At 45.5% G+C, this 10344-nt stretch overlaps 1 protein-coding gene across 5 annotated transcripts in view; it reads right to left on the reverse strand.

Annotated features, from left to right (window-relative positions):
* The window catches only part of VWC2 (von Willebrand factor C domain containing 2), a 60130-nt gene extending 52023 nt beyond the window's left edge, over positions 1–8107 (reverse strand). For 4 of the 5 annotated variants that reach the window (XR_010988472.1, XM_068147722.1, XM_068147724.1 and 1 more), the window contains exons 1-2: positions 7777–8107; positions 5785–6544 (exon numbers count right to left, since the gene is read on the reverse strand). Coding sequence is in view for 4 of the 5 variants with exons in the window: in XM_068147722.1 (XP_068003823.1) it covers positions 5785–6495 (711 nt within the window). In the remaining variant the exon portion in view is untranslated. Of the gene's footprint in view, positions 1–5784; positions 6545–7462; positions 7545–7776 lie in introns of those variants that run through there. The other variant, XM_068147723.1, reaches the window with a different exon arrangement.
* Between the last annotated feature and the right edge of the window lie 2237 nt (positions 8108–10344).

A 10344-nucleotide genomic window follows, 5' to 3' on the forward strand; every position in this document is an offset into this window, starting at 1 on the left:
TTGTTGGTTTACTTAAGGATGAGGCTGTTTTTTTGACAGACCCTTTTAAATTCCTGCAGTGGTTTGGTGAAAGGTCTAACCTGCCTGGTCTAACCTGCCTGCTCCCCCAACATGAAAGTGCGGGGAAAGGTAACACACAAAACTCAGGGTTGAGATAAAGAGATAGGAGTTTAATATAACCAGAGGTATCATAACCCATAATTACCTTAGCTAATAATCTCATAATACAATGAATGATTACCTTAGCTTAGCCTATTTACAGAAGCAGCAAAAAACCCAGCATAAAACAGAAAGCCAAAACCAGTGCTGCCCAACTCCCACATGTTCCACCGCCATGCCTGCATAGAAGAGCCAACACCTGAGAATCCAGAAGCAGCAACTGGAGCAGGAAGCCTCCCATGTTGCAATTTTAACTTCAAGCCCATAATACTTTGCTCCAGTTAGCACTTTCATTTTTTGAAGCTGGCATGACTGCAGCATGGTATAAATAACAGCAGCAGGTTCAACTCAATCCATGACAATTCTATTTTCCAGATGACGCAAACAGTCGAGTGTTGCATTTCCCCAATGCAGAGCAACTTCAAATGTATTTAAAAAAAACCAAAAACATCTGTGAAGAAACATCCAGATGTCTAACTTGCAGATCATCTGCTTCTTTTCCTTATTTATCAGGCAGTTCATCACAGTTTTTTTGCCAAATCCATTCTTTGCTTGCTTGCCTCTTTCACATCCTTCTCACTTCCAAAGTTCAAACGTGCCAATGCTTGCACAGCGTCATCTCCAACTAAATGCTCATTCATGCTTTGCCACTTCTCTTCCCACCTGCCAGGTCCGTTATTTGCTTGTATCTTTCATGTTCTCCCCTCTGCTTAGAAAGCCTAAATAGAGTCTCATGCTGTGTTGCTTTCTGATTTTACTACTATTATTTATTTTAGGCTTCCTTTGCTAGCTACTACCAGTTTTTTCTTTGCTTTACACTCTACAAAGGCTAACACCACACTACACATTTATAAAAGACTACAAGGACGCTGACAGCCAAGTGCTGCAGATTTTTATTGCAGGCTTTGGGACAAGAACTTTTTCCTGTAATTGTTTACGAAGTGCCACGTTCACTTGCAGAGCTTGAGTGTCAATAGAGGTTTTTGATTTAGTGTTCAGAATTGAGGGTCAGGTGTTCTAGATAACCAGCTGAACCACATATGACATTTTGAGTGTCGGCAAACCTGAATTCCTACCTCTCTGCAAGTCAGTAATAAGAATCTTTCCCTCTGGAGTTACATCCCAAAATAATTCTTACTAAATTATGAAAACAAGTTTTTTGAGGGGGTTAGATTATTTTTTAAATTATTTTTAAGGCATCCTATTTTATCAAAGCTACCAGACCTCAATTCCAAGGATCGGGCTCAACACAGCAAGCCTATGGCTTCCAATTGCTTTTAACATTTCTTGCCATGATTTGAAAAAGACACAAATTAATCAATCATTGCAGCTCAAGGAGACCAGTAACTACAACAGACATTCCCTCTCCCGGGACACCGCTTTGTAGTTGTGCCTTTCAATATCAGAACTAATGCGCAAACTAGAGTATCTGATGATAATCAGGAAACAAGACAGCACACAGATGTTATGCCTCACATCTCTCATCTGTAAAATTTAAGCATATTCTAATTAAGTAGGTTGTTTACTAGAATTCCAAATTTGACAGAAGCTTAAAATTCTTGGAACAAGAAACCATTTAATGAAGTGCTGAAAATACTACTGAATGAGAAACAGAGTTGATCTAATTTTTAATAATGGTGATTTAGAAGAACACATTTCTGTTCTATACAGCACACACACTTGAAGACAAAAATTTTCATGAATGGAGTACACTGGTAGTGTGATATTGCAGTCATTAATACCTTTCCTGCATAACAGATCACGGGATTTCAATACATGCAGCACACCTTTAATAAGTACTGTCATCTGCATAGCCCACCACTATGAATAACGGAAGCAAAGTTAAGGCAGCCACCCATGTTACTACAAAGCTCATTTCAGGGATACAAGTGAACCACAGTGGCTACTATAATGGCACTAGTGTCAACATTTATTGTGGAAACCCAAACAAGAGAGTAATAATGGAATGTTTAGATGGCCTTCATGTCTGTGAGGCCTTGGAGGTGACAAGAGATGTTGTACCTCTAAACTGTGTGAGAAAAGGATGGGAGTAAAAAAATAACTAATTGTTGCACCTTTGGAATGGATGGGAAGGCAACTGGGGAGATGGGCACCTGTTAAAATAAAGATAAATCAGTGGGCTTAACAAGGCAGGCTGTGGGAAAGTGGAACTTCACGTATGTCTCAATAAACAGCCACTGTCTCCATGGGTCTGGGCCACTTCGCCTGCCCTGCGGCAGTGGTCACCTCCTCAGAGCTGGTCTGTCGTTTGCATTTCCGCTCTCCGTGTTGACATAAGCAGGTCCAGGATCAACACACCATTTGATGCGCTCAAGGAAACCCCACATGTCATCTCTTCATCTTTGGACTAAATGGTTGGGTTTTATATATCATCAGGTAGCAAATTTCGTTTGTAATTGTTGACTTCCATATTTCCTCACAAATAAATACAGATTTTGGTAGGTTGTTGTTTGGTTGTTGTTTTTTTTTTCTAGAAAGGACACACGAAGCAAGAACTTCAAAAATTTAGGTCTTTCCCAAACATCACAGTATCACAGTATTGTTAAGGTTGGAAGAGACCTCGAGGATCATCGAGTCCAACTTGTCACCACAAACCTCATGACTAGACCATGGCACCAAGTGCCACGTCCAATCTCCTCTTGAACGCCTCCAGGGACGGTGACTCCACCACCTCCCTGGGCAGCACATTCCAATGACGAATGACTCGCTCGGTGAAGAACTTCCTCCTCACCTCAAGCCTAAACTTCCCCTGGTGCAGCTTGAGACTGTGTCCCCTTGTTCTGCTGCGGGTTGCCTGGGAGAAGAGACCAACTCCTTCCTGGCTACAACCACTTTTCAGGTAGTTGTAGAGGGCAATGAGGTCACCCCTGAGCCTCCTCTTCTCCAGGCTAAACAATCCCAGCTCCCTCAGCCTCTCCTCATAGGGCTTGTGTTCAAGGCCTCTCCCCAGCCTTCTTGCCCTTCTCTGGACACGTTCAAGTGTTTCGATGTCCTTCTTAAACTGAGGGGCCCAGAACTGGACACAGGACTCAAGGTGCAGCCTAACCAATGCAGAGTCCAGGGGCACAATGACTTCCCTGCTCCTGCTGGCCACACTATTCCTAATGCAGGCCAGGATGCCACTGGCCTTCTTGGCCACCTGAACATTACACACTTCTGAGGATAATTTATGGCCCTTGTAATGTGACGAATGTATAAGTCAGCCTGCATTTTCAAATATTACTGTAATATTGAAAATCCCCTACTGGACCGTGTAGTCAGCAATCTCCAGCTCCAGTGAAGAATTTTATTCTCACAGGATTTCATCAACTAAGGTTTTTGTTCCCTGTTCCCTTCATAAGGATGCTGTGATCCTTCTGCCATCCTGCCTCATCACAAACCCACAGGAAAGTAAACTGTTGTTGAAGAGCTCTATGAGGACCTCATCTTCCTCCCACACCTATGCTGTGTTTTGTGTCAACATTCACGTGTTTTTTGAAAATAGAAACACATGCATACACACACCCCAGCAAAGCTCACAGGAAAGACTGTGAATCAAAGAAGAATGAATCATATCTCCCATTTCTTGGCACACTCAGCTTCTGAGTTAGCAGTGGCTCCTGTTAGGGCAATTTTTTGCCATGTCAAGCCACGTATGAATTTTATATATGCAAACTCCCAAACTTGCATGCATATTTACACATCTATACATAAATGTTTGTGGACATAACACCACTTAAAAGTTAGGAGGACACTTTTTAATTCCTTTAGTGATGTCTGGTACTCTGCCACAAACTACAGGTGCAGACACAGAAAAATCAGATCACTATCCATTTATAACTCCCTTCCTGACCTCAATCAAGAGATTGCATATTAGTAGTCTCTCCAAGACCATCAACTTTAAACTTGTAAAATGCCCTTTGAAACCATGTCCAATTACTTTCATTTGTAATAGCTTCCACTGAGATGCAGCAATCTAACTACATCTGTACCTTGACAGACATCTTCAGTGATTGCAGTGACATGGGCAAACAGCTGCATTTACAGTTTTGTGCTCACACTATTGGCACCAACACTGATGCTCAATGAAAAACCAAGGTCCACATGGCAAAATAAAAAGTTCCACTGTCTAATTCCCTTGGCAGTTTTCCTGAGCAGGTGTCCCATCTCACTTGTGCTTCCAAAGCTGGCTAAGACAATTTAGTAATGCAAGGGCTGAAGACCGAATGGGGTTAAAAAGCTGAATGACAAAGTCTTTTTAGAACATTTCTGTAAATGTCACTGTTCAGCATTCCCTTTCTACCAATGCTGCCAACGATGTTCCAATGTAATAGGGAGCCCTAAAGTTTTATTTTCTCACTACACACCTAACCCAACGACATATTTTAGGCTTGCTTTACAGCCATTACTGTGACACCACTATATAAAAAGTCAAAGAAATACAAGTTGCTAGAAGAGTGTGAATGAGGAGTGAGGAGCTTTTAAAACTGACTACAGAGAATGTGTGCAGAAGCAGTACTATTTTGGCTCTCTCAGAATTAACTGCTGGAAAAGAAAGGATCTCACAATCCAGATCTGAAAATATCACAACAACGAGCCACTGTTAAAAATATCTTCTCCCTCTTAAAGTAGAAAACTGCCACCCCAGAGCTGAATGTAATCCTTGCAGGTGACATGTAAAAAGCAAGGATGATATGATGCTTTCCACCACACTCTGAAATCCACCAGTGCTCTGCACATTAATGCCAAAAGAGATTGTGATTTATTCCCTGCAGAGGAATTCTGCTCAGTTATTTATATATTTTATTAGGTTAAAGAAAATGGAAAGATACTATGAATCAAAGCTGTTTCCAAGAACATGTAAATATCACAGAGAGCAGCAGTGGAAACTTACGTACAGCCTTCACTAATACCTCTTTTTTCTGCTGGCAGGAAATTGCCCCCAACTCCAAGACTCTTCAGTGAACTGTAATAAGTTGCATTTTCAATGACAATGGCCTTGTACAATGATGCTAAAAGGCCCTTGTTTAAAAGGACTTCCCTAAACATAAAGCTTTTTAAGTCCTCTGTTTAGAGAGCACCGTAATATAGATTGCAAACCATGCTTTTATTAACAAGAAGGCCCAAAGTAATTCTCAGAAAGCAAACATTACACGGACTTGGCAGTGCAGTCTTGGCAGTTAAAAGCAAAAGATAAATGGCTGTTACAAAAAAGGTAGTATCACAGACTGATTACTAGGAATACAATTCAGTCCACAAAATCATGCTCAGTCACTGCAAGGTGGACATTTCAGAGTTAACAGTTAAATAAGGAAATGTATTGCTGAACGTTTTCATAAACCCCACATCACCACTGAGTAGCATCTTTTCAAGTAGCATGTTATACTGTAAATACCAAAGGAATTCATAACGGTCAACCCCCTCATTTAAATATGTTACAGTATCATAGAGCAAGAAAGGTCATATTTAAGGGGAATAGTTTACAGCAGTGCAGAATTAGTATTAACAAAGAAATGAAAACAGGAGGGAGAGGCCACAATGCCCACCGAGAAAGCACCCGAAGAATACAGTGCCACTTGAAACACGACAAGAACCCACAAAATTACTTTTGGCTTCAGCCCTTACCATGAACTCCTCTAGGGTCTGGTAGGTTTTCCCTCGAAACTCACAGTAGTTCTTCCTCTCCTTGCACTGTGGGCAGCACTGCGTGGTGTCCACATGGATGCATCGAGGGTGGAGCCTAGGGCACTCGGGTTGTATGCACAGCGGGCCCTCCTCTGTGCAGAGGCAGGGGCAGGCAGAGGGGCCTGGCGCAAACTTCTCCCCGATGGCATATACAAAGCCACTCTCGTCCACGCAGCCTTTCCCACGGTAGTCTGGATAGGCGTACTCCTCTGGCGGCTCAGGAGTGACGCTCGCAACAGCTTCTGGGAGAGAATCTTCAGCCACCTGAGGTTCCTCGGGAGTGGCATCCCTTTGCTCTTGCACTTGAATGCTCCCAAATTTACTGCTCGTCCCCTGACTGTTCCAAGCCTGCTTTTGCTTAGTCCAAGACTCCTTGTTCGAGTAGTTCCTGTTTCCTTTGCTCTTCCAGTCCCTGCTACCCTCTTCCCTCCCACTTCTGCCGATCTCATTCATTTTTCCTGGGCCTGTCTGGCTGTCCCTTGCAGATGTGTGATCCCTCTTTTCCTGGCTTGCCTTTATCTCCTGTTTATCTTGAGCCTTGGCCAGTTTTTGTACAGGTATGGTGGAACTACAGAGGGCAACCATGAGGCAGCAGGTTACGAGAAGATAACTAGAGAGAGCTCCAATTGCCATTGCAGTAGAGCTGGGCATCCCCTACTGCATCCCACAGGGGACACTGCATTCACAGATCCACAGTCTCCTAGGAAAAGAAGCATTAGGAACACTTCAGCTTCTGCACTTCTTCCCCCCTACCCCCACCCCTTGCTTCCACTGATGCAACATCTCAAACAATATGCAACCTGCCTCGGTAGTTTATGCAAAAGGCAAACAACAGCCTGGCACTGCATCCCTCCTCCTTCTCCCCCGCTCTGCCAAGTCTTATAAATAGCAGAGCTCTGGACACAGACTGGGCATCTTCAGCTCTGTGACAGCACCACACAGAACTCTGGGGAGTTGGGATTTGCAAGACAGATGCATGCAAAAAACACAGAAGGTTTGGGGGTTATGTTTCCTATCAAATGACAACGTGTGAAGAGGACAGGCACACACTGAATTAAATGGAGCTCCCCAAAACACAGCAGAGTCTGAAACAGACATCACCCGATTGAGTCCTATTCACTGACTGCATGCACGTTGATTTGCATCTACCTTTTATTTTCAATAACCTCTCATTTAATATGTCGTTGGGGCTCTTTAATTGTTTGGGATTTTGTGTGTGTGTTTATTGTTTTGAGGTGTGGGTTTGTTTTTTTTTTCTTTCCTCTGAAAAATACCTATTGGTGAGCACATTTCTGTTAAAGACACCTAAAAACAGGCACGTAAAAGCGAGCAGAGGCAAACTACTTCTCTTCCGAACTACCTCAAGCACGCACCGCCTTTCTCCCGTGTTTTAAAGGCAAAGCAGAACCGTTAAGAGTTTCCGCTGCAGCGGGTCATTTAACCCACATCCTTCAGGAGTTCAGCATCCCCGGCTCCCGTCCTTAAGACGCGGCACACCAAATCGGTAAAAAAAAACAAAACAAGACCACCACCACCCAAAAAAAAGCAAACAAATAAAAAACACCCCAAAAAACCAAACAACAAACCAACCAAACAAACAGCAAACCAAAATACGTACACTGCTCCGGCTACCATAAGCGAAGGAGCTCCAGCCTCTCACACGGCCCACCTCCGAGGCACCGCTCCTCAAAGCCATTTAAAAGCCTTTCTCTCCTCCCGCCCGCCTCCCCGGCCCGCAACGGCGGCGGCACCGCGGGGCAGTGCGCTCCGCCCGCCGCGGGAAAGCCGAGGCACCGCGCCGCCCGCCCAAACTTTCCGGCGGGGCCGTGGAGCGCCGCCCGACACCCTCCCTGTGGGATCAAGGGTGTGCCGGGACCAGCCCCTTCCTCAGCCGGGTAGTCTTCCCCGTACCCCGGCCTGGCGCCTCCCTACCTGCGCTGGAGCCAGGCTGAGCCGCGCCCCCCGCACGGCTTCCATGGTGGGGCCGCGGACGGGCAGCCGGCGTCGGCTTGTTGCTGCCCGCCCGCCGCCGCCTGCGCGGACCGGGAAAGCCTGCAGCGCGGCGCGGCGGCCAGCGGATCTGGCCCCGCCGCCCCGGGGGCGGGCTCCGCCGCGGCCCCCCGTTTCTCTCACATTGCGGCCGTACGCCTCCGTCCTCGGAAACGGCGGCGGTGGGGCGGACTGGGCACCTCCCGTAGCTCCGGCGCCGGGCCGGGCGCAGAGCGCAGCTAGTCGCCGGTTGCCTGCGGGCGGCGGTGCCTCGGGCGGCCGTGCATCGCCCCTGCCCGCCCCTCCCGCCGTCGGTAGGGGTGTACAGGGTGGGAAGAAAGGGGCAGACCCACGAATGTCGCCGGGTCCCACGGGGGCCGCTCTCTTGTCCGCGCCGGGGCTGAAGGAGCCTGGCGCAGCGAGGTGCAAGTGGCTGTCAGGAGGAAAACCGGGGCAAAGCGGGCCTTTGGGCCCAGCCCCACACACCAGAGGCTGAAAGTTTTGCCGAGATAAGGACGTCAATTTGCGGCGTGAGTTTCGTTCTCTGCCCGCGCAAAGCCAGCGGCTCGATGCGGCGGGGATGGGCGCGCTCCTCTTTGTGTCAGGCGCGTTCCCGCCGCACCGCTGCCGTGGCTGGCTGCTCCGTAAAGGGGCGCAGGTCCCCGGGGTAAGGTGCCACGTAACAGCCGGGCCCAGCTGCAAACCCACGCTATACCCTGTTAAGCAATGTTTAATTGGGGCAGCACGGACTGTGTCCATGCAGCAGCAGCAGCAGCAGCAGCAGCAGGTTAGACTGCATTACCTCTCTCCAGCCTGCCTTTTCTACCTTTGAAATGGGTGTACCACTTGAAATCATAGAATCATAGAATGATTAAGATTGGGTAAGACCTCATAGATCATCAAGTCCAACCTGTCACCCAACACCTCATGACTACTAAACCATGGCTTCAAGTGCCATGTCCGATTCCTTTTTGAACACCTCCAGGGACAGTGACTCTACCACCTCCCTGGGCAGCACATTCCAATGGCTAACAACTCTCTCTGTGAAGAACTTGTTTACTTGTATTTTTGAATGGCCAAAGGATACTTTTGTACTTAAATGTAACTACATCTTCCTTTTTATGCTTTTTGGGAAAGAGACAGAATAAACTTTTATAAAGATGATGGCTGAAACAGGGTCTGTTGGGACAGAAATGCAAAAGCAAAGGTAGAGGTGCTTTTGTTCTGGAGCTGAGGAAGCGTTTGAACCCCAAATGTTATTTATTCATGTATTTATTTATTTTTAAGCTGCCTTAGACAACGTGGCAGTATAATCTTCTGTGAATTTTGCTTTACAGATATTCCAGAGCATTCCCAGCTGCACTAACCCTCCAGCTTGCTGTACCCTACTCATGGCTAGGGCTGGATTTCCTGAAGTACTTGGCACTATAACTCAAATTTTTAGGCTAGGTAAATTTTTCAGATTTTTTTTTCCCCATTAAAATGGTAGCACTGCAATATCAGTACTCAGGAGAGCAATAAAAATCTGCTGAATACCAACATTTCACTGCTAAGTACTTTCATGAGTGCCTGTCATTTGTGAAAACCCAGACAGTCAAACTCCTTCACAGGAGGCTGCAGGTGCTCTTTTGACTGTTGGCTTCTTGCTATAAACATGTATGAGTCCTGTCTAGCTTACTAAATTATTTCTATTGACACAATCCTTCGATCAGATATTCACCAGCTAAATAATGGTTTCATCTTCTGAATCTTTAACATACAAGACTCAGGGTTTGAATGATATGAAAAAGTCAGTATTCAGTATTCAGTATCACTAAGGTTGGAAAAGACCTCAAAGATCATCGAGTCCAACCTGTCACCACAGACCTCAAACGTTTCCATAGGTCACACTAGTAAAATGGGGTTTCTAGACAAAATCTAGACCTTTCTCATTAGCTGACTAATAATTAAGAAGTATTTGCCTTTAAATTATAATTTTATTACTTCTGAATAAAGAATTGAATCTTTGCCTTTTCTAAACCCAGTATTTTATGTGTTATATAGGTTAAGCCCTGACATGGGGTGAGAAACCAGTGCGCATCTGAAAAAACAAGTTGAGCATCTCTCCTTCCATTGTGTTCACAAGCCTGAAAGCTTTGCTGTCAAGCAAGCAACAGCTGGGGTTTTTTTGGGGTTTTTTTTTGAGAAGGGGGACAGCAATGTCTGTGATAAAGAGGAGACAGAAGACAATTTATGCTTCTGACATTTTCACATTCCCAGGTAGAACTTTACAAAATCTGAGATTATCAGTATCCAACACTCTGTAGGAAATCTTCCCCTCCCAGACCTAGTTACGTGGCATGCATCAGCTGGGGCTAAAAGTGCAAGCTACAGTTGTGTAACAAGAAAGACAAAGACTCAGCACTTTTGTAGTAGTAAACTGCATCTCATTCTAGCCTTCTTGGAGAAGAAGTAAATACCCAGTTTTCTTTTTCTAAAATATTTCTCATTGCCTTCAACCTCAGCTTGTTC

Source organism: Melanerpes formicivorus, unplaced genomic scaffold, assembly GCF_026170545.1.
Source record: "Melanerpes formicivorus ecotype bairdi unplaced genomic scaffold, bMelFor1.0.p_v2 SCAF_15, whole genome shotgun sequence".
Classification (NCBI taxonomy): Eukaryota; Metazoa; Chordata; class Aves; order Piciformes; family Picidae; genus Melanerpes; species Melanerpes formicivorus.